Genomic DNA, 25383 nt, shown 5'->3' on the forward strand with positions numbered 1-25383 from the left:
GATCATGTGGAAGATGGGAACGTCGAAATTCATTTTGTTCGAACCACTGATCAATTGGCTGACATCTTCACCAAAGCTCTTCCTGAAGCATCGTTCAACAAAATTCTACAAGGGCTGGGTATGATGGAATCAGAGTCAGTACCAAAAATTACCTCTCAAGATCAAAAGTAAGGAGCGAAATAGACCGAACGTTTGGGTTCGGGTCTTGTAGTAATGTACCGAAATGAACCGAACGCTCGGGTTCGGTTGAATTATCTGCTTTTCGCTCATCACTCAAAGGTAGTTTCCTTGGTTGTAGATCTTATGTATACTTTTTCCAAATGTATTTATCTTATTGTCAAAGTTATTTTCTGTTTCAAACCTATTTTCTTTGGCAACTGAAATAAACCGAACGTTCGGGTTCGGTTCCAAAACTTTTTCTCACCCGAAATAGACGGAACGCTCGGGTTCGGTTCCAAATTTTTTCACAACCGAAATAAACTGAACGCTTAGGTTCGGTTCCAACTTTATTTATTTTATTTTTTTTAATTTTTTTTCATTATTATCAAAAATTCCAAAAATATTTCTTTTCATAAATTCAAACACTCCAAAAATATTTTGTCATTTATTTTCTTTTTGGCTCTAATTTTATTTGTGTGTTCGTTTATGGGGAAATCATTTAATTAGCTAAGTGTCCCTAGAAGCATGCTGTTGTATGTGTCCAAAGCCTCACCTGATTCTGAATAATAGCCTTAATGACTTGGTATAAACAAACCTTGTCTTCCCAATTAGGCTCTCATATTTATTCTAATCATGAGCTACCTACCTCTCTTCTCATATGAGATAAGAGTTTTCTGCTTGGTCCTTCTCTTCACAGCAGAGTTACTTTGGTTTCTTTACAACATCTACATTACATTTCTCCATCTTCTTCGTTTCACCAATGTAACCCTTGAGACTCTCAGAAATTACCACTGAGGTCTATGGTTACACAATTTCTATGTTTATGATCTTAGTTTCGTGCCACTACGAGCTAAGTGAAACCCAAAATTCAATACCCAATACGAATTGACGGTGAACAATTAATTTGCTCTAGTTTTCACTAATGAATTGACGGATGTACCTCCATGAAATCTCAAATTTTTCTTTTTTGTGTGATTCCTATGAAATTGTTAAAACCAATAACATTTCTTCCCTTGGGATCCAGTTTTAAATTTTTGTTGAGATTTTATATATATATATATATATATATATATATATATATATATATATATATATTTCCTAGCCAAGTTAAATTATCTCAAACCTACTTGTTCAACAGACTACACCGGTCTCACAAGTACTTCGTTCGATTTTTATCTTATTTCAAGATTAGGAATTCTGAATCGAAGCAAAAGCCACCCCCAAAAGCCTAATTAAAAGAAGCCTTTCAACACTTCTTAATAAGTGTCTGAGTGTTATTTAACGGGAAACCACACAAACACTTTAAGGTCTCTCTTGACTTTGAAGGAAGAGATTCGTGCCCGGGATCCATTGTTTCGTGTCTTTATTGACATCACATAATCCCACAAAAAGTGTTGTTTTATTTCTTCTTATTTTTTTTACACACTCCGCACGAAAATCTTTTTGATTTTCCAAAATTCTGGTTTCATTAATTTCAACAGGTTTTAATTGGCTTGGTTATCATAAAAGATTGTGGTGGATTTTAATCCACGTGGACGAGGTTTTAAAAAAACAGATGCCGTTGCAATTTAAAGGACTAAGATGACGACATGATGACTCAGGCGGGAGTCCAATTGATTGGATTTCAAACGGCGCAAAAGGGAAAGCGTGCAAATCGGAACCGTTTCATCTCCAAACGGTGCCTGATGGGAAGGCGTGTAATTAGGGCCTGACACTCTCTCTCATGCATGATCATCGCCAGCGCCAACTGTCACGCGTCAGTCAACTCCGAAAAACCCTTCGTTTTTTGATCGAAGATTTGGAAAGATTTTTCTCTTTCCTTTACCCTCACTATAAAAGGCAGTGTAAACCACCATTTACCTCTTTACCGTGCCTATATTTCCAGAGAGCCAGAAATTCTTCTCCTCTCACTATTCATCATCTTCTCCACTTTCTTCAAAAGCAATGGCAGATTCTTCCTCAGTTCACGCCACATCCCACATTTTGCCCATTTTCCCACAGCAAAGCTTGATCATCGATTTAACCCCTCATTCTTACAACGCATTCATGTTCCCCATCTTTGAGTGTCTGAAGTTTTCTTCAATCGCTCCTGCACTCACCAGGGCTGAAATTGTTCCGATGGAGTTCTTGTCTCAAATCTTTGCTACAGCACACTACGACAAGATCGTTGATAGAATCTTCTTCGATGTCTTTGAGCACAAGGCGTCGATTTCAAAGCAACGGTTTTGCTCACTGTTAGGGTTTGAACCTGATTCTTCGAGGGTTAACCCTGAAACGATTCTGATGGGTCACTTGTTCAACATGATCTACAACATAGGCTACACGGAGGTGCTTACTACGATGACGAAATTCAAGAAGTCATGCCTACCTCCACAGTGGAATGGGATGTTCACTGTTCTCTTCAAGAGGTTATCCGAAAGAAGTGCTGGATCAGACGGGTCAAGTCGTTTGTTCTTATCTATCATATATGGGATCTACAATGGCATCAACATGGACTATGGGTCTGTTCTGTGGCAAAAACTCATTCAGAGTCTCTCCTCAACTTCCCGACACTCGGAGATCTCTTATGCCAGGTTTTGGACTATTATCACGAAATGGGTGATGGACAAGTACCACGTCCCCATTGTCGCTGGTGCTCCAATGTCTTCGATTGGTACCTTCCATACCACGAAGATCATTGTGTCAGATGCATCCAAGTTTCCCTTCAACGGGTCTATCCCGGAAACCATGTATGGAGATGTTCCTGCTGACAGCCAGATTATCAGGACGTACAAGGAGTTCAAACGTTCGGGTCCGAGGGATCTTACTCCGGAGATGCTAAAATCTATACATGACGTCGACAAGCCTGCTCCAAGAGGCAAGAAGGCTAATAAGGGAAAACAGGTGGCCAAGGGGACAAAAGGCCCGTCTCCAAAGAAGAGGAAAACCACCAGGCATGCTCAGTCTCCACAGCAGAAGAGGAGAAAAACTCAACCGAGGCGAAAGCTAGTTAACGCTTCCTCCTTAAGCGAGTCTGATGGTGAGAGTTGTGATTCTGAAGGCTCTCAACGTGGCAACACTCCACCACGTTCTCCAACCCCTGAATTTCATGTCTCTACTTCTCCCATTTCCTCTCCACCTAAAACCATTCCTATTTCTATTCCCCCCATAACTTCCACGACTCAAATACCATCCACCTCCATCCCAGTACCACCACCAATATTCACCGAAGCAACCACAACAACCACTGCAGATGTTCGAGCCAACGTATCTGATACAGGGGTTCATACTGACGCACCAAAATCCACTCCAGTACCCGAAACCACCCAAGCACCCGAACCTACACCTACACCCGAACAAACAACCCAACCCGAACCTACCCATACTACCGAACCACCAGCTTCACCACCACCATCTTCTCCTGGTCATGCATCAGAGGAAGAAGAACCACTCCTTGGCGGGGAGAATATAACTTTTGACTCGGTCTACTATAGCCCGTTTCAAGTACAGAGTGATGACGATGACGACGCTCCTGTCACCAAAAGACATCTCAAGGAGCTCCATGACAAAATTGACTCGCTCATCGCCTCCTCTTCCGCTTCTCAGTCATCCCTATCTAAAGCTGCAGTTCAGAAAATTGTTGAAGCTTTCTCCAAAGCTCAGCAAGCTTCCCTTGCCTCTGTTACCACCGCCATCGATGCCTCCACAAAAGCCTGTCGGGCTGCGACCGAAAAAGTCGATAAACTATTTACTGATGCCTCTTCTCTGTTAAAGTCTCTACAGGAGAGTGCCAATGCTGCCAACACTACGCTGGAACCTATTGTCCACCAGCTGGCAACATCAGTCACAACTGAGTTGAAGTCCTTCGCTTCTCTTCGTCAATCCATTTCTGACGACAACTCAGCTTTTCGCACAACCATTGACGAGCGTCTCTCCAAGCTTCAAGAAGATTTGGCTACCGAGAACACTCTCATGGATGCTCTCGCGAGGAAGACTACCGCTCTCAAGGTCAAGAGCATTCAACTCTCCCACTCCCAATAGGAGATTGCATCTCTTCGATCTGAAAGAGAGGTGGTAAAATCGTGTGTTTCGGATGTCCACTCTGCAATTTCAAACATCCTAGAAGCACATGATCCAATTCTTAACTATACTGTCAGGCGTGACCTTGCAGAGAAGCTCGCTCCCGCCCTTTCCCTACTCAGCAAAATTGAAGGTCTCCTTGATTTCGTGTCCATTCTGACACAAGGGGGAGATAAGGAAACAATGTCTCAACCACCTCCTACCTCAACAACAACTCACACAACCGAACCTCCTCTAGTAGGCCAAGCCTCCGGTTCTGGTGTGAAATACAAAGGCAAAAAGATTTCTGAGGAGAGTGAAGATGAAGATAAAGCGACAATCGCCAACCTATTGAAGCGTCAAGGTCGAGACAGAGAGGCTGATATCAGTGCTTGTGTGGCAAGAGAGGCTGAAGAAGCCGAACGAAAACAGAAGGAAGCCCACGACCTTCTTGAGAGTAGGAAAACTCTTTTTCCTGCTTAGACTCTCGAGAGGATGATTAAAGAAGCCATTGACACACCGAGTATCTTGTGGCTGGAACCTGTGATCTCTCCAGATTGTTCCAACACTGTTGACTCAGAGTTCAACATGCCACTGACCCGAAAGGCGTTTATCTTTCATGCCTTCTCCAACGTTGCAGAGTTCCCTCATCCTCATCCACAGGTTGATTGGGACTTAATCAATTTCTATCTGAAGGCTGCTCAACCACAATATCAGACTTGGAGCGCTCAGAAAATTGTCAACGTTCGGGTCTTGAAGCCGTACAGTGAAGGTAACTTCATCAACGTTCGGTTCAAGGTACTTCGGGGATCTGCCAAAGCCGAACATGCTATTTTCCTTGCAGATCTTCCAAACCTTAATCCCCATGATTGGATTATCTTGCACAACATCCTCATCACCAACGAAGCTGAATACGGTCCGATCATCGACCATTTCAAGAGGATGCTCGTGTGCTACATCATGGAAGTTGCACTGATGGATCAGGAGATTGCGAGCGTATTTAAGAAGAAACCTACAATATCTCCTGTTGGCTCTGCCAGTGATCTCAATCTGATGCAGATGGGTAAGATTGACCCGAAGAGGAACTCGGTCATGTTTACCAGGAACGAAGGACAGAAATCTCTTTTCGCCTTGGCTGACAAACACCTCTACACCACTGCTTGCTTAGAGCACGTTTTGGGGATCATCCACAGATGCAAGCAGAACACAGCGGATGATGTCAAGTACTTTGATGACATGATTCAATGGTACATTCGGTTCAGACAGACTATCCTGGCGCTAATCTCACGTCTGTTTGATACTATGAAGAAAGTTCCCGCTGTTGGCCCAAGCAAGAAGAAGAAGTAGTCTCGCTCCAATTTGATGCAAAAGGGGAGATTGTTGGGTCGTGTTTTGTATAAAGTGTTACGTCTATTGGGCTCGTTAGCTAGTCCATTTTGTATCTCCGGTATGGGCCTGTCCATCCGTGAGTTTAGTAGGGTATTGTATAAATAAAGGTGCTTGCATGCATCTTAGCGTTAACGATAGAATAGAACGATCAGAGATTTATTTCAGCAAGATTATTGTTATCGTTCCTGTAACCCTAAATCCTCTACAGCGGAAGTTCTTAGTCGAGCTCTGCTGAGGATTGTTTGATCTAATCATTCGACATATTTTGATCCACACTTGTGTTATTTATTGTTTTTGTGTTCATTGCAATACCTGTTACAAAGATCTAATCGATCTTCAAGTTTGTTTTATAACTTATCACCTTCTTCCTGGCAATAATCTTTGACTACCAGTCTAGCTTTGTTTTGGATCACGTTCCCTTCTTTGTCCATCTTGTTTCTGAAAACCCACTTCAATCCAACCACATATTCATCCTTTAGAGTAGGAATCAGTCTCCAAACTTTGTTTTGCTCAAGTTCATTGAGTTTGTCTTGCATTGCCTGTACCCAATCAGAGTGATCGAGTGCAGTTTTAATAGTCTTTGGTTCGAATTTGGAGACAAACGAATTAAACATGCAAATTTCCAGTTGAGAGAATAAAGCAGTTTGTTTCGCTTTCAGTTGAGAACGTGTGAGAACTCTTTCTGAATATTCACCAATGATTTGGGTCTTTGGATGATCTTTTGTCCATTTGATGAGGGGAGGGTAATTTAGATCATAGGAGGGATCCAGTTCAACATTTACTTCTTCTTTGAATTCTGACTGTGTATCATCATCTTCATCATTTGGATTAACATTCTCCCCCTCGAATGATGAAACAGTTTCTGCTTCATGCTCAGAATTCTCCCCCTCGATTGGACATTTATTGGGTATGGTGGTTGATAAATTCTCCCCCTGGAAAGTAGAATGGGAAAATTCACTAGGCTTTTGAGATGTGGCAGACTATTGACATCTACTTGAACTTGAAGGTTCTCTTTCCATGACTTTAGCAGCTTCGCCAATAACCTTCTTTAGATTGTCTACTTCGTTGTCAGCGGCTTTTGCTTCAGAGAGAATAGCAGACCCTGGTTCATCAAAGAGCTTTACATATTCTTCAAATAAGATGGATATTGGAATCGTGACTTGACCAGTTTGACGAAAGATTTCATCCATTTGTTCTTTGCTGGATGTGAGTTTCTTCACGTAGTTATCATTAAACGACACGTAATACGTTATTTCGATTTTCATGGAGTGTTTGTTCAGAATCATGTATGCTTTAGAAGCTAGCAAATACCCAAGAAATATTCCTTCGTCTGCCTTCACATCAAACTTGTTTCGGTTCTCTTTGGATTTGAAGATGAAGCATCTTGAACCAAACACATGGAAAAACTTGACGTTAGGCTTGCAGTTGTTTAGAATATCATAAGGAGTTATTGCGAATCGCTTGTTAAGTAAAGACCGGTTCTGGGTGTAGCAAGTAGTAGCAATAGCATCAGCCCATAAATACAGGGGCAAGGAAGCGAAACTGAGCATGGTTCGGGCTGCTTCACGTAACGACCGGTTTCGCCTTTCAAAGACCCCATTTTGTTGTGGAGTATAAGGAGCGAAGAAATTGTGTGATACTCCATTTTCAGAAAGAAATTCGTTGAACGCTTGGTTTTAGAATTCAAGCCCATTGTCACCTCGAATGTTGCGAACCAGCTTTCGCAGTTGAACTTCAATTTGTTTGATAAAATCCTTGAGATTTAGGGTTGCATCCGATTTCTGTCTAAGAAAGAACACCCAAGTGAAAAAAGAAAAGTCATCAACAATAACTAGTATATACTTACTACCACCAACGGTTTCATTAGCAGAAGGACTGTAAAGGTCGATGTGTAGAAGTTCCAAAGGTTCTATAACTTTCGTGCTCACGATATTTGGATGATTTTTTCTACTTTGTTTTCCCATCTCACAAGCGGCACATAAGTGTTCCTTGTCAAACTTGCGAAGTGGAGGTCCTTGCACATGATCACCAAGAACTAGCTTGTTGATGTCTTTGAAGTTGAGATGCGAGAGCCTTCGGTGCCATAGCCAACTTTCGTCATAGTGTGCTTCCGTTAGTAGACAGATAGATGGTTTCCCTCGTATTGGATTAAGGTTCAGTGAATACATTTCGCCTTTTCTTTGAGATTTCAGCAGAACATTCTTGGTCTTCTTTTCTATTATTTCTAACCCTTCATCATCGAACGAAACCTTCAGTCCTGTTCCCACCACTAGTTGTGAAACACTTATTAGATTGTGTTGCAAGCCTTCTACACATGCCACCTTTCTGATTGAGAAATCTCCATTTGTGATCACTCCGTAGCCTTTTATTGTGCCAAAAGAATTGTTACGATACTTGACACATCCACCATCCTTCAGAGCACAAAACTCCCTGAGCTCTTCCCTTGTCCTTGTCATGTGACATGAGCAGCCACTGTCAATATACCATTCATCATCGAACTGCTCGTCACGAATAACCTGCAAGAATTAAACAGATTTAGGAACCCAAAGTTTCTTGGGTCCTTTTGAGCCTTTTACAGAACAGGGAATGTGGTGGTTGTCGAGGCCAACACAAATAATAACCCTAAATATTACACACTAAAATAGTGTATAGTGGTAAAGGGATCGAATCCACGGAGATTGGTTCAATTTATAACTCTATGAAAAATCTCTTTGTAAAAGTACTTGTAAAATGACAATAAAAATAAAATGGGGGGGGGGGGGTTTGGTGTTTTGAAATACTTGAAACAAACTAGAGTTAACTATGATTTAAATAGACAAATGCAAAAAAAATAAGAGTTTGATGTAAAATCAATAAGAGAGAGATGGTTGACTTAAAGTTTCCTCACTTTGACTTTTGATGAACATATCATTAGAATCCAATGGTGCAATACTTTGATTTAAATCCTTAATTTGGTTATAGTAATCCAAGAAGCTTGAGATTACCTAGACTTTTCTTAATTGTTGAAATGGCTAGAGAAGTTCATAACAATTTCCTAAGTCAAAGTCACTAATTCCAAATAGCATGTAATTAGTGAAAGTCAACTAGCATTAAGAACCAAAAAGTCACCAAATCCAAAAGGAGTCAATTTCTTTCACTACCATGTTGGAGGAAATGTTTTTATGATTGTGTGAAGCAAAAACAACACAAAAATCATTTGTTGCTTGCTAATTTGAGGATCATTTACTTAATCAAGAAATTAGCCAACTAATCACCACCAACACATTTAAACTCATGAATAAAAACATACTAGTAGTGATAATATGATAAAACACAAAACAATTCCATAAAGATTTAAGAACAAGTTCATGGATTCTTCAACATCCAACAAAAGTTCAAAAGATTCAACAAAAAGTCAACCAAGATTTGTTTAGCCAAGCATGGCTAAACTCAAATGAACAAAGTTAGATGAGATTGTACCAAACATTTGACAAGATTCAAGAGATGAAAAGAAGATATTCTTCAAGTGTTCTTGGCCTCCAAAAATGCTCCAAACTCCAGAGAGAAAGTCTCAAAATCGGACCTTCAAGATTAGGCTAAAGAGGCACACCAAACTTCCCAAAATAGAGCTCTTAGCAAAATCCCGAAATTGCCCTTGTCAGGAACCCACGCGGGCCGCGGGGAATCTTACGCGGGCCGCGGGCTCTGACGGGTATTTTTGGGCTTCTTCAAGTTTTGGGCCCCCACAGCTAATCCATTGGCCCAGTTCGAATCCAATCAACTCCTAGTCCATTTTTCTTCAATATTTCTTCAATTAAAGCCCAATTTGCTTATCCACATCACTCTAAACTTCCGCAAACTCCCAAATATTGATCTTGCACACTCAAGAATTCTCCCACGTCTTTCAAATTTAAAGCTCAATTCTTCCAAGTCTTCAAGCAATTGACAGGTCCACCCCATGAGTCACCTTCATAGCCATCAAGCACGAAATCCCCAATTCCTTTCAAGCCCAATCGCCTCCTAAGAGTGCCGCCCCGCTAGTTTCCAAGAAAATCTGCAATAATGCTCAAGAAACTAGAAAGTACCCCGAAATGGTCATAAAAATAACAAAAGGGAAAATATGCATGGAAGTTAACTAAAATGCGAATGAAATGTACTAAAATAAACTATAAAAAGAAGTAAATAAAATGAAGCTATCAGAATGGTAAGAGAAGAATCAACAAAAAAAAAAGTTTGTTTTATTAAGGTGGTCTCATCTTTTCTTTTGATTGTGAAAACTTTGATTTTGTTAGCTTTTGTTTCACTAACTTCATATTTTGGAATTAAGTTCTTATTGTTCACACCCTTTTGGTTCTGTTTCCTAGAGTTAGTAGACGTTTGCTTTGTCTTCTTTTCATCTTCCGAGACTAGCTTCCCTTTTCCCTTTATATCCACTTTTGGATTTTGCTTCGAGTGAGAGGGATGAGTTTTGGATGCGAAACCTAGCTTTCGGTTCTTTCCTGCTGAAGATGGAGAATCAAAACCACTCCTTTGGTTTTGTTTGCTTCCCTTTTGGGAGCTTAAACTACTCTTTCGGTTCGCTTGACTACAAGAATGGCATTGAGTGCAAGGTTTAGAGTTATGCCTTGATTTTGCATCTTCTGCAAAGAGTAAAGATTTGTCTGAGTGAACATAATTAGGGTTTTGGGATTTCCAAAACTACTTCCTTTCAGAGAGATTCTTCTTATATCTCCTATTTCGTTGATGTTTCTCCTCTGACAACTGCTTTGGTGTTTTATGGATATTAGCTTTGGGTTTCGGTCTTTCATTACGAGTTTCGCTCTTTAGCGAGGACGTTTCGCTTGCAGCCTTGACTGGCACTCTTGGAACCGTTTTGGTACCACCCGTGCTTGGCACATCAAAATGTGTAGGCTTGTTAAGTGGTTCTGCCACATATCTGCCTTTAACTCTCCATGATGTTCTCTCAGACAGACCAACTGTTTCATCAGAATTATCGATTGGAGCTGACCAGAAATGCTCCACATAGCCATCATCATTATCATTATTTACTCTTGTTGTCAGCTCAGCTGTTTACTATTGTGTAACTCCTATAACGGTACAAACCTGATTTGGTGTGCTTTGTAACTTTTGATATACCACATCTTTTTCTTTCAGAATTCTAGACTTAATTTGTAACAAGCGAGCGAACTCAACCGAGTTTTCAAAAATGAGATTTTTGACAGGTTCGGGTTCGCTTTTGACAAATTCAGAACAGTCCACGCCATCCTATACTGATATTTCACTCATATCATCATCCTCAATAAATTCAGAAGTATTTTCACCATCAATTTTGTTTTCTGAACTTAACTTGGCATTCAACGAGTCAAACTTCTGCATGGTTTTGGTTTCAATTTTTAATTTGTCATTTTCGTCCAAAAGGTTCTTAAGCATGTCCTTATGGTCCTTGGACTTGATGAAGGACTCTATTTTGTCAAGACCAATTCTGTAAGCTAGAGAAATTTCATCAGAAGATACAACAGCTTCACAGTTATATACATCAGCATTGATTTCGTTCTCCTTAAATTCAATGAAGGGCAGAATCATACTATGAATTTTCTTGCCTAAATCACAATTTAGAAGTACTTGGGTAATATTTGAATTTAAACGTTTAGCAATTAAACAAAAAAACATTTCTCTGTTTTAAAAGCTTTAAATTATCCCTTTGCAAATAAATTATCTCATCCTTAATCCTAACTAACTCGTTCTCCTTTTCCTCAATCAAGATCCGTCTCTCCTCACTCTTCGAAGACACCCTGCTCAGTTGATCAGTTAGGTTAGAATTCGTGAGGCGATTTTGTGTTAAACTACCACTTAAAGTAGAAAATTTAGATTTTAATTCATTCAGTTCTTTTTCATAGTTTGTGACAAGGATTTTTAATATGTGAATTGATTGTACCTTTTTGATCAACTGGTCACATTCGTTGATCTGCTCTCCAACTAGTTTCGCAGCGAAGCACCTGTCTTCTCTCTCCTTTGCTTCTCCTTTTGCTCCATCACAACCCCCATCAATAGTGTAGCCTCGCATTTCTGATACTCCGACAGTCACCATTAAGCACTTCCCTGCACCTTCAACTTCATCTTCTTTCCCCACGAAATCCCTACCATGTGTGGGCTTACGTACTTCATCTTCCTCAGATTCTGTGGACCAGACTTCCACACCACCAAACTCATCATCCACAAGATTTTCCTGCACAATCAAAGCATCCGTAGTGTTGTTAGCAGCAATTTTCTTCTTCTTTATTTCTTCTAGCTTTCGCAGGTAGTAGGCTTCATCATCTTCATTCTCGTTCTTTTCTGTCATCATTCTCAAAACACAATCGTTGGCAAAGTGATTTTTGCCTTTTCAAAAGAGATAATGAAATCCAGAGTCACCAACAAGCTTACTATCCTTTGTTTTTTCTTCATGCTAAGGAGAGTTCTTTGGTTCCTCCTTTGCTTTATCTGAACTGTAGCTTCCTTGCCAATTTCGGTTCGTGGAGTTAGGAAACTTTCTTCACACGAACTTCATTGGATTAGAGACCATCAAAGCATATTCTTCATTGGTTAGATCAAATTCTAATAAATCTATATGTTCCTATTCTTCAGCCACATTCTTTCCTTTTGAAATGAGAGCTAAAGATCCCATGCTTGAAACCACATTCGTTTCTTTGGTCACTGCACTTTCGTGTGATTTAAGAATCCCTACTAACTTCGCCAATGAGTAGGCTTTGAATTGTTCATGAGCTTTTACTATAGACACCACTGCCATCCATTCGGTTCTTAGGCCATTCATGAAGGTGACCTTTTGCTCAATTACTTTCCTTTCTATGCCATGCTTTATCATTTTGCTAAGAAGATGATTGAAACGATCAAAAGCTTGAATAAGCTTCTCTTTTGGTTTTTGCTTGAATTCTCCTAACTCTGAAAGCAGTAAAGTTTGGATAGAATGCTCAAGATCCTCATCGGGGGAATATAACTCCTTCATTCTATTCCATATCTCTTTTGTCGTCATGCATGAACTGACCAACCAGAATGTGTCAGATTGTAGGGCGAATCTGATCATTCTTAGCGCTTTAATGTTGCTTATAAGCTTTTCCTTCTCATCTTGAGGAACATCCTTTACATCAACCATGAGTTGACTGTACTCCTTTCGTGTCTTGATTATTCTGTTTGCGCCGGAGTGAACAAACGGATCTATAGTAATCGCTTCCTAGATTAAGTATCCATTATCTTCTGAACCAATCACATAGTCTTCAAAGTGATGCGTCCAAACTTCATAATCTTGAGTATACAAGATAGGAATCCTGGTGGTTGATCCGATACTGTTAGAGATGTCGATTGGGTTCCTTTGTGAATCATCAAGAGACATGTTGATTTTTTTTTAGACCTGTTCAAGATCAGACTAGTAACAAAGTTAGGGCACGATCGAAGTCTAAGAACTGCGTCAATGAAGAATGACGGTTCTAATAGAAAACAATAATAGCGGAAACCCTAAAACCATCTTCAACAGAAGAGATGTGTATGGATTACACAGTCTCCTACTCTGATACCAATTGAAGAGTTAAAAACTCTTTAGATTGATTAGATCTTTAACAGGTAAATAAACAAGAACAATAAATACTAGAACAATCAATGAATCAATCCGTATGTCGAAAGATTAAAATCTAGTCACACCTCAGAAGAGCTCGATTAAGAATTTCCTCTTTAGAAGTGTGCTAGGGTTTACAGTACAATAAATATGATAATTATTAAAAGTGTTAATGACAAGGATGCATGCATGCAGCTACTATACTAAACCCTAGAAAGACAAACACGGTTGGACAGGCCCAAACTGTGAGTACAAAACAGACTAAATAACATAGGCCCAATAACGCAACACAATATCTTCAACACCATCCTAAGTCCTTCTTAATGGGTTTAGACAAAACCCTCGCTCATTAAGACATAACTCCATGATCCAAAACCCTTATTACTCCAAACAAAGTAGGGAAATCAATATCTAGGCTCTAGACATCCAATAACCACCTAAAGTCTTAGACTTTACTTCCTTGCATGGCCTTTAGGGCTCCAAAAGGCCATGATAATCTCTTTAAGCTTGCATGGGACATCCTAATGGCATAAATCTTGCACCTTTATGCTGTAGCCACACCTACGGGCTCCAGATCTGAATGGATCTAAGCTTGGGACGTCCTTGTCCCCATAGATCTAAGAGGTTGATGAGCAAGGTCAAGACTAGATTACCAGAAAGTGATGAGATTGAGAAGCTACTTATGGATCTACAATCCTCTTCTTTATTCCTCCAAGCTTTTCTCCTTCTTCAAGCTTCTAAGTAGACCACACACACTCCAAAAATGGCTCATAATCACAAGAAAGGTACTAGGGTTTCGTGGGTGAGGGTTTGGGGTCTGGGGGCTGAAGATGAGGCTGAGGGGATGAGAATATGAGGCTTAAATAGGGCACCAAGTCCCAAAATTAGGGTTTCCTAACCCAGACCAAACTCGCCGAGTCAGTCCCCCGACTCGCCGAGTCGACCACTTAATCCGCAAGACAGAACTCGCTCCTACTCGTCGAGTTCTTCCTTGGACTAGACGAGTTGACTCCTTGACTTAGGGTTTTCCTTTCCTTTCTTGGTCTACTGGATTAGGGGTGTTACAACTCTCCCCCACATTAACTAGACTTCATCCTCGAAGTCCGCTACAGCCAAGTATCCTGCAATTTGCTCACAACATTTATGCCCGGTGAATACATCTCTTACTGAGTCCGATCCTCGAGGGATCACTTCCATTGGCCTTTCGCCCGGTCAATCAGCCAAAACTGATCCTTGAAGATAAAAACCTCGAGAGCACTTTGATCATCAGCAATCCTGAGAACATTGCTCTTATCTAGTCGACAATCCCTCCAGTACTCCCCGAGTACTTTCACTTGGCATCCAAGGGGCTCACCCCTTTACTCTGCGCTGCTACGGTGTTCCCAAGGCAATGGTACACAACCAACTCCTTTTCCTATCTCTGTGAAGGACATACTCTTCGTTGTATCTACATTTCCAGCCACTCCCAGTGCTGGTCACTTCACTGATACCCACTGAATGCTTCCTCTTACTATATCTCAGTGCTGAACACCCAACCCAGCATATGGATTAGATAATCCTTCGAGTATAAGATTAATCCCTGCAACGGTTAGACTCATATGAGAGCTATGAAATAGGGTCAAACCCTTCCCTCTGAGATTATTCAACCCTGCTATAAGTGGCGTAGCACCTCTCGGTTAACTAGCTTCTCCACTAGGGATTCTCTTATCGCTATCCCCGACCGAAGGTCCTTCTATCTCATGTCCACTTTACGGACGAACTGAGACCACCTTGGTCCCAACTAATCTGCCATAATCTGGGTTACTGGACTCCCACCGGTTACTGTACCCAAGCTCAATCGCTCAATCGCTCTCAGCGAATTCTGAAGAAAACTTCGGCTAACTAAAACTGCTCTATATACCTTACCACTCTGGCTCCACAAGTCCTGGGATCCTCGATCCCCTATCTTGACTCTAAGGTCTTTACCAGGTCCCACCTGCGCTGCTAAAATCTCACAGGCCTCGCCTACAGGTCTCACCCAAACTATACTACTGAGCGACCCTGCCCCCAGTCTCACCTATCTAGGGCTACGCAGGTCCTAAACTATCCTGAATCCTCAACGAACTATCCTTTCTCGATCTCTATCAGGCTGACTAGGAGATACGGGCCTCGCCCACACTCCACTAACTAGGAGATACAGGCCCTCGCCCACAGTTATCTATCTAGGTGATACGGGCCCTCACTCACACTCCTCTAACTGGCTACTAACAAAAGTTGTGGCTATCCCGCAGTCTTATCACACTCCCCATGTTGCCTCTACACTGACTACTAATCCGAAAGCATCCCATCTCGGACATTCACTCAATCTGCATCTTGATTCACTTGAGTCCTGCTGGCGATCCTCCAACCTGGTTTTCCAAACCAACCATCAACTAACGTGAATGCTACGGTCATCCCGTAGCCTCATTACACTTCCCGCACTATCTACCTACTAGTGAATTCTATGGCTATCTCGTAGTCTTACATCCTGGCTAAACTCACGTCCTGCCGAGAAAATCTTCAACCTGGTTTCCCAAACCAATCATCTACTAATCGTAACTACACAAACTCAACAATGGGAAGTTTCCCAAAATCCCAACTCACGCGTTTCTCAATCCGAATAGCTACTCGGACTATTATCCTGCTTAAAAAGCTGTGAACTCATCCCAGCTTCGCACTTACTTCACTTCCTGACTATATGGGGGTTCCTCCCCCACTTCGATTCAACTAGCTCCTTACAGGTCACTGTCTGGAAAGGATTCCCAATCCTTCTTACCAATCCATGATTGATCTGCTAAAAATTGATGCTTAACGTTGCTAGTGCTCCAAAACTAACTGATATTGTGACAGTACCGCCCCTGAAAACAAGAAAAGTACTTCTCGAGTCCCAAATCACACTTTCTGCAGTGACTACATCCTGAGAATCTTCTCTAAAGGGAAACATCTTCGAACTACTACTCCAACATCCATGGTATGAAAATGACATATAACTCATTCATAGGCAGGAAACATAAAATTCTGAAATACGCTTATTGACATTGATGCAGTACCATAACACTAAAATCATCAGAGAAAGGAGAATTCAAATTACATACTAGTGATCTATTACAGATCGATCTTGACTTCCTGCAGAATCATGGGCGTTGGAACCTAAACTCCCTCTCTCTGACGAAGTATCTACGATGAATTCTGAGCTGCCTTAACCACTATACGGGGGCAATTTGCCCTGAAATGACCAGGCTGATGGCAACGGAGACATAACTCTTCCTTAGATGTGTATTCTTGACGGAGGTGACCCTTCAATCTGTACCTACCACACTGTGACCTGTTGTGAACCTTCTCATGTGCCCCTTCATCCCTTGGACATCCATCACGTCCACTCACGTCTCTGGTGTCAACTATACCAGCGTCTGACTGCTCAGATTGTTGAGCCTGACTAGAAGATCGCTTCCTCTTCCTTAACTGCACACCTAAACCAATCTCTTGCTCCCGATTCACCCTGACTACTTCATCAACCGTCTGCATAGTCGTTGTCTGAACTTGAAACATGGCGGTTACCCTGTCAGTAACACGCTCAATAATGTTAGGTAACTCCTCGCGTACGGCTCGCAAAACCACCATAGCGATCCAATCATATGGTGAACTCTTATGAAAACAAGGTGTATAACCCACCTCCGATCCCTGACGCCAAGAGCTAATAACTGGATCCTTCCTCCTGAAGGATCCCAGAGATCCATAAACATCGGTCCCCAGAGGACCCCTAACTTCCCCGCGACAATCTTGGCCTGGAAAACCTCAAGGCAACTATCTAAAAGCTCCAAAATTCCCTCCTTGGTTGTACCGAAGATCAAAGGAGTCTGATCCAGAATACTACGCGTAATCTCAGTTGATACAAACTCTCTCATCTGCTCCTCGAGCTGACTGGCTCCTGAACCTGAGCCCAATCCCTCATCGGCGCCTGAACCGCCAACTGGTGTACCCCGTAGCGTCACCATGTTGCAAACATATTATAACAACCATTTGAATACTAAATACTATTGAGGGATCCCGAATACACTACCAGTTCCCTGGTTTCATCTCAGCCCTTCTTGGTTCGAGTACGGGTCCTCTACTTTCAGTAGTACGCGCCCATACTACCTTCCACATCAATCCGTACTTTCTTCAAGAATTTCCACGACTCCACCAAGTCCTTTCTACTAACACTGCTCCCAACACTAATCTCATCCTAGCCTTGCCTTAGGGTATCCTCTAACTTACTCCATCCTCAGCTGCTGAAGGACTTCCCAGTAATGTCAACTAGCTACCTCATGAATATAGCCATATGCAACAGAGCTCAGATAATCTTTCGAGTAAAAGACTCATCCCTAGAACGGTTAGACTCAAACGAGAGCTGCGCAATAGGGTCAAATCCATCACTCTGAGATTATCCAGCCTATGCCACATGTGACTTAGCATATTCACTTAATAGCTAATTCATATTACTAAGAGTCCCACAAGCACAAAGCGAGTAGCATTCAAACAATGGGAAATAAACTAACCACATAATCCAATCAAAATGTTTTATCCTCTACTCAGGAATCTGTACTAGCATGCAATTCATAAAGCTCATACATATATAACAGGAACATAAGGTATCCTCCAAGATCCTTAGCCCTAATCTAGCATGCAGTTCTAATAAGCATATCAAAACATAACTTGTATGGGTATTTTGGGGGTACTTACTTGAGCTCGCTTGATTGCATGCACCACACCCCTTTTCTTCTTTTTCAAAGTTCTTTTTCTAAAAATGATTTTACTTTTGAAAATTTTCATACAAATTCCTTAGTTTGAGTCCAGACACACCCGAGAGTGTGCCTGAATCCCTCAAACCAAGGCTCTGATACCAACTTGTAACATCCTTAAAAATACGGTCTGAAAATTTCATTTTAAATCATTAGTAAAAGCCATAATTATCAACCATTTCATTCATAAACAAGACTGTTATATCCAATAAGAGTATAATCCCAAAACGTATTCTTTTTATATCAGAGTAAAACATCCCAAGCTAAACAAATAATGGTGTGTGCCATGTGATAACCCAGAGTTCCTCCCTCTGCTACCGGAAGTACCTGAAACCAAAACTAAAAACCATAAGCACGAAGCTTAGTGAGTTCCTCAACCTACCAAATACCATACATAATTACATACTGCAAGCACTGGGCCTCACCCGCTACATCGGGCCCCGCCCGACTCCGGATGAATCCGGCATCAAGCCCCGCCTGGCTTCAAGCCCCGCTCAATAAACATATATGTTTCTCTTAGGCCCCGCCTGTCTCTGGGCCCGTCCCGCTAAGCATATAAACCATATAAGATAACACATAACAAATAAGCTAAACATACTCTACTATACTCCTGATCTAAGGTCTCGCCTAACTTGGGCCTCACCCCTATTCTGTTACTGATGAGTCATGGAACCCCATCCACACTCTTGCTGATTATGAGATATGGGCCCCCACCTACACTCACTTCCCTCTTAACTCGGGCCTCGCCCCTGCTCTGATACTAATGAGATACGGAACCCCCGTCCATACTCTGGTAATGGTGAGATGTGGGACCTCTCCCACACTTACCTCCCTACCAGGCACATACAAGTATCACATAGACAACAAGTATAATCTAACATGTAAACATTCCTCGGTCACCCACCCGGCGTCGGACCTTGGTCCGTAATATCATACTAGCATACAGTGCCTAGGGCTAACCCCCGGGTCTTCCTATTCATAACTACATGGGCAGGCATTATGGCCTTCAACTCATTCACACAGTGAGGAGACTCACCTCGCACAGCTAAAGACTAGCTGAAACCTCTGGCTGCTATTCCATAATTCCCCGAGCTGCTGCTCCCCAAGCTCCCCGAGCTACCAATACCAACATAACACTTAGTCCCAAAATGCCCTCTAGAAGTCAAACTAAGTCAACTCTGTTCAAAGTCAAAGTTAACTATCGATGGTGAAATTCAACACTTCCAGGCTGACTTGACTTGCCGAGTTGCTCCATCAACTCGTCAAGTTCAATATCTAAGAATCCAGTAATCACGAACCAACTCGTAGAGTCAGCCCCTGACTCGCCGAGTTCCCTGTCTTATCAGACTCATGACAAACCGAGTCAACCCGCTGAGTCATTCCTCTGACTCGCCGAGTTCACCCATAACCGGAAAACTGGACAACTGACATAAACTCGTTGAGTCCCTCCCTGGACTCGCCGAGTTCCTCGGTCTGTTGGACAATCTTAAAGGATTAAGCCCCTATACTTCAGATGTGAACTTCAAACTTCATAAACACTCTAGAAATGACTTATTAAGGGTAAAGTTTCCAGCTTTACCCATCCTAAGTCCTTCTTAATGGGTTTAGACAAATCCCTAGCTCATTAAGACATAACTCCATGATCCAAACCCCTTATTACTCCATACCAAAGCAGGGAGATCAAGATCTAGGCTCTAGACATTCAATAACCATGTAAAGTCCTGGACTTTACTTCCTTGCATGGCCTTTAGGGCTCCAAAAGGCCATGATAATCTCTTTAAGCTTGCATGGGACATCCTAATGGCATAAAGTGTGCACCTTTATGCCTTATCCACACCTAGAGGCTCCAGATCTGAATGGATCTAAGCTTGGGACGTCCTTATCCCCATATATCTAGCTTTTGAACCAAAACTCAAACAACAGGGACATGAGGAGATCTAAGAGGTTGATGAGAAAGGTCAAGACTTGATTACCAGAAAGTGATGAGATTAAGAAGCTACTTCTGGATCTACAGTCCTCTTCTTGATTCCTCTAAGCTTTCTCCTTCTTGAAGCTTCCAAGTAGACCGCACACACTCCAAAAATGGCTCACAATCACAAGAAAAGGCACTAGGGTTTCGTGGGTGAGGGTTTGGGGTCTGGGGGATGAAGATGAGGCTGAGGGGATGAGAATATGAGGCTTAAATAGGGCACCAAGTCCCAAAATTAGGGTTTCCCAACCCAGACCAGACTCGCTGAGTCAGTCCCCCGACTCGCCGAATCGGCCACTTAATTCGCAACACGGAACTCGCTCCTACTCGTCGAGTTCTTCCTTGGACTGGACGAGTTGACTCCATGACTTAGGGTTTTCCTTTCCTTTCTTGGTCTGTTGGATTAGGGGTGTTACAATACAAACAATGATTCTAGGGTTCGCAAGCTTATTAAGTCCTTATATGGCCTAAAGCAGGCTCCTAGGAAGTGGAATGAAAAACTTTGTGCATGATTGTTTATGTTTGGTTTTCAACAAAGTATTAGTGACTATTCTTTGTTTGTTAAAAAAATCTGATAATTCAATAACTGTACTTTTAGTGTATGTTGATGATATTATCTTAATTGGAAATAGTGAAATTGAGATTCAAAAGGTCAAGGATTTTATTAGAAGTCAATTTTTAATTATAGATCTTGGAATTCTTAAATATTTTCTTTGAATAGAGGTAATGCATTTTGATGATGATTTATGTTTAAATCAAAGAAAGTATTGTCTGGAATTATTGCATAAGTATGGGATGCTTGGTTGTAAACTTGTAAGTACACCTTTGGAAACAAATTTTATTATAAATTTAGGTGATACTGATGAAACACATAGATTTTCGGAAAATAAATCTAAATTTGAAAAGTTGGTAGGTAAACTTATTTATTTTACAATTACAAGGCTTGATATTTCGTATGTAGTTCAGGTTCTTAGTCAATATATGCACAAACCTAGAAAGTCTCATTTAAACATTTCTTTCAGATTGTTGAGATATTTAAAAAGTAGTCATGGAAAAGGGATTGCTTTAACTAAGTCAAGTGTGTTTGAATTAAAAGGTTTTGTTGACGCAGAGTTGGCTAAATGCTTAGCTACAAGGAGGTATGTATCAGGTTATATGGTTTATCTTAAAAATTGTTTAATTTCTTGGAAGAGTAAGAAACAATCTACTATTTTCTAGGCCTTCTACTGAATCAGGATATAGAGCTTTTGGTTCTGTTACTTGTGAAGTAATTTGGGTCTTAAAAATTTTGTTTAAACTAGAGGTTAAAAATCTTATTCTAGTTTCTATTTTTTGTGATAATGGTTCAACGATTAAGTTAGCTCTTAATCCTGTATTTCATGAAAGGACAAAACATTTTGAAATTGATTTGTATTTTGTTAGAGAAAAAATGCTAGTGGTGTATTGAAATTGGTTAAAATAAATTCCTCTGAACAGAATGTTGATATTCTTACAAAGTCTTTGAGTGTGAAACAACATGATTTTTCAATAAATAAAATGGTCTTATTGATGTTTTCAGAAAAGGAAAATAAATATTTCGATTAAGAGGGGATGTTAAAAATATATTATCCTCGCAATCTCATATTTATTGTTTCAAATAAAATGTAATATATAGTTAAAGGGTACTTTGTGTAAAGAATATATTCTGCTGAATGTTAAAGATATTTTGCAGGTTGAAAGAACACGCGGGTTGTAGTTTGGGTCAAGTTATGATCGGATTGTACCTGTATGTGATATCCAAAGTATAAAGAAAAAGAGAGAAAAGGTTCTTTCGTCATTTTTTTAGTGGTAGTTCAAATAAGATCTAGGGTTTTCTCTCTCAAGTGTTCTTCGTCTTATTTCATCTTCTTAATCTGTTTAGATTAGATTTTGTAAAAAAAACAATATGTTTACATAACTCTTGGTTGATATACTCTAATATATGATAGGTTAGAATGAGTGAACAATGTGGAGAGTAGAATAAGTGTTTTATAGTGAGTTTTGAGTTGTACGTAGCTTTAAAACCATCTGGTTCTTCTTGATCCTCAAATGATATGAGAAATGATGATGTTGGGAAAATTTGTCTTGTATATTTTAACAGAAAAACTAAAACCATTTTGTTAAAACTTTTTAAAACTTTTGGGACTATATTCCACAAACGATGATTTTTTCTTTAAAAAGTAATTTAAACTGTTTTAAAATTATAAAACTAGAATATGGTGTTGCATATAGATTTTCTAATTATTCTATTTTTCTTAACATTAATGATTATAAATTGTATGATTATGTTAGCAACATTACTCACTATAAATTTGTTTGATTATCGAAAATGCGTTTTCTAGATGGAATATATATTAGATATTACCCTTGATGACACATTGAAACCCCATATAGGAGAACATGGTAAGTTGCTTGAGAGGTATATATATATATATATATATATATATAGAGAGAGAGAGAGAGAGAGAGAGAGAGAGGAGGGTTCAATTGAGAAAAAAAAAGGTTGAGAATGGGGGAATCATTCTCAGCCAATCATTTAATTAGCATCTTAACATAAAATTCACGGTGGAAAAATTGTAAATATGATATGATATACTTCAATCACAGATACATAATTGTGGATAATTTGCTAACAATTCAAATTCATTACTACTCGATCGTTCATCATCAAAATTTCTTCTCCAACTTTCAACGATCATCCAGATTTCTTCAATTAAATCCTCGATCAACATCATCCAGTGTTAATCAATCATCCATCTTCGTCAAAAACACGTTCATCAACATCATTCAACAGCAGACAAAAAAAATCGTTTTTGGTTCTTTCAATCAAACCTTCAATTATGTTTGAATTCGAGCATATCTTCAACATTTATGATTAATTATACTCCCAGTGTCATTAGATCAACATCAATGATAATCAACAACAATTTCACATCATATCATTCATTCAACATCGATCATCAGACAAAACTTCTAAATTAAGGTTAGAAAAACGTCAAATCATTTTTTTTTGAAAAATTTCATATTATTCTCTATCAATCTACTATTTTGTAAGTTTTAAATAGTCAAAGTATCATGTTTTTAGCATTTTTAAAAAAACTTACTTGTATGCACTCCAAGAGTTTGATGAAATGCATAAACTAAATTACCACGTTATATTCACATATGAATATGTTTTCGCACCTTAATCAGTATATGATTATTAAAACACAAAACAAATATACAATTTTATATGTTATTCATATGTGAATAAGATATAAAAATTATATATATTTGTGAATATACCTTGTAATATTCATATGTTAATATCCTGTGTAATATTCATATGTGAATAAACTGTATAATATTCACATATGAATATACCATCTAATATTCATAAGTGAATATATCATCTAATATTTACAAGTGAAAATACTATGTAATATTCACAAATGAATGCATCATTTAATATTTAAATATGAATATATTGTATCATATTCACAAGTGTATATACTATATATTATTCATATGTGAATATACTGTGTAATATTCATAAATGAATATACCATGTAATATTTAGATTTGACTAGAATGTGTAATATTCACAAGTAAATATATCATATACTATTCACATGTGAATCTACCATATAATATTTATATGTGAATATACTATGTAGTATTCATTTGTGAATATACCATGTAATATCACATGTAAATATACAATATAAACAACATATATCATATAATATTCACATATGATTATACATTCATGTGTGAATATACCTTATGATAATTAGAATGTGATAAATCGCTATTATTATGAACTAAAAGTATATTTTTAATATTTTTATGTGTATTCACATGTTTTTCAGGCATCATTATAACTCAATGAAAGAATAACATTTCAATCAATGGTTGGTTCATATCCCTGTGGTTGACGATTGGTTGACATAATTGAGAAGATATCATTGACGAAGACAATATGTTTTTATATTCACATGTAAATGTTATACAATTTAATATATTTTTCATGTTGATCGTGTAAAATTGAAATGCAAATAATATTCATTAACCAATATAATGTTGTTTGTCTTAGTATAATGTTGATTTTACATGTAAAATAATATTGTTACAATATACAAAAAAACTATTCATAAACCAATTCTTATAGTGTATTATTTATTTTTATATATAAAGGTTGTATTCACAAAACAAATAAATCAACATGTATAGCTTATTCGCATAAATAAAAATAACAGATTACAATGATGCTTTTACTAGTGTGATTGAAGTTAGTCACATCATCAGTAAATATGTCGTAATGATTTCTAAACTTTATTCATATATGAATAAATAGCATGTCATGATGATGTTATCACTATTCATATATGAATAAATAGCATGTCATGATGATGTCATCACTAGTAGGAATGAAAATTTAGTGACATCATCAAAACAATTTGCCGCAATGAAGTTTAGTCTCGGAATTGGACGACATTCACATATTTGATGTAAAATGGTGCGATTTACAAAACTCACCGCTTCTCCGTGACGTACGGTGTTTTTCGGTCATTCGGGACTGTTTAGGGCCTCAAAATGACGTTTTTCTATTTTTATAATTTTCCGAAAAAACAGTTATCATTTATTCACAAATGAATATAACATGAATAAAAATATATATGCTTATATAATTATTTTATTAACCTAAAAAGATTAGTTGTATGTGAATAAATATATATACTTATCAAATACTTTTTTTTATCTTTAATTTTATATATTTTATAGTCCTCGGTTTTATTGACAGTTTTATTCAATTGTGAATAATACATATATATTCAAATTTGACTATTATATATATTCATTTGTGAATAATACATATGTTCACATGCGGATATAATTCTTATATGTTATTCATATATGAATTATAAATTTACTTAGGACCTCAAAACAATGTTTTTTTTTCCGAAAAAAATACATTATCACTTATGAATAAAAAATATGATTAATTTTTTTTATAATTTAAATATCATTCATATATGAATATAGCATATAATAAACATAGTATATTCATATTTAAATATTAGACGATGCATTTAATTTTGAATATTAGATAGTATATTCACTTGTGAATATTAGATGGTATATTCACTTATGAATATTATATGATATTTTCATATGTGAATATTACATAGTATTACATGGTATATCACCTGTGAATTTTACATAGTATATTAACTTGTGAATATAATATTATATATTCACTTATGAATATTACACAGTATATTCACATATGAATATTACAATGTGTTTTCACAAATATATATAATTTTTATACGTTATTCACATATGAATAACATACAGACTTGCATATTTGTATTTTTTTTTAATAATCATATACTGATTCAGATTGGAAAACATATTCATATGTGAATATAACGTGATAATTT

General features: G+C 38.6%; 1 protein-coding gene across 1 annotated transcript; it reads right to left on the reverse strand.

Annotated features, from left to right (window-relative positions):
* Positions 1–5933: 5933 nt before the first annotated feature.
* LOC145064599 (uncharacterized) lies at positions 5934–6872 on the reverse strand. Its single transcript, XM_079012015.1, has 3 exons — positions 6630–6872; positions 6444–6518; positions 5934–6386 (listed from the first exon to the last, which is right to left on the reverse strand). The coding sequence occupies exons 1-3, from the start codon at positions 6870–6872 to the stop codon at positions 5934–5936; spliced, it is 771 nt and encodes a 256-aa protein (XP_078868141.1).
* Positions 6873–25383: the final 18511 nt, after the last annotated feature.

The sequence above is a fragment of the Lactuca serriola genome, chromosome 7 (genome assembly GCF_051521515.1).
Source record: "Lactuca serriola cultivar US96UC23 chromosome 7, Lser_US96UC23_V15, whole genome shotgun sequence".
In the NCBI taxonomy this organism is placed as follows: Eukaryota; Viridiplantae; Streptophyta; class Magnoliopsida; order Asterales; family Asteraceae; genus Lactuca; species Lactuca serriola.

Bases quoted from the DNA above. Each gene is read 5' to 3' on its own strand.
- LOC145064599 (XM_079012015.1), bottom strand. From the start codon at position 6,872: ATGATTCTGAACAAACACTCCATGAAAATCGAAATAACGTATTACGTG. The intron at 6,519-6,629 runs GTTATTGGCGAA...TCTACTTTCCAG, and splicing joins AAGTAGACAATCTAAAGAAG to GGGGAGAATTTATCAACCAC. The intron at 6,387-6,443 runs GTTTCATCATTC...GATGATACACAG, and splicing joins CTGAGCATGAAGCAGAAACT to TCAGAATTCAAAGAAGAAGT.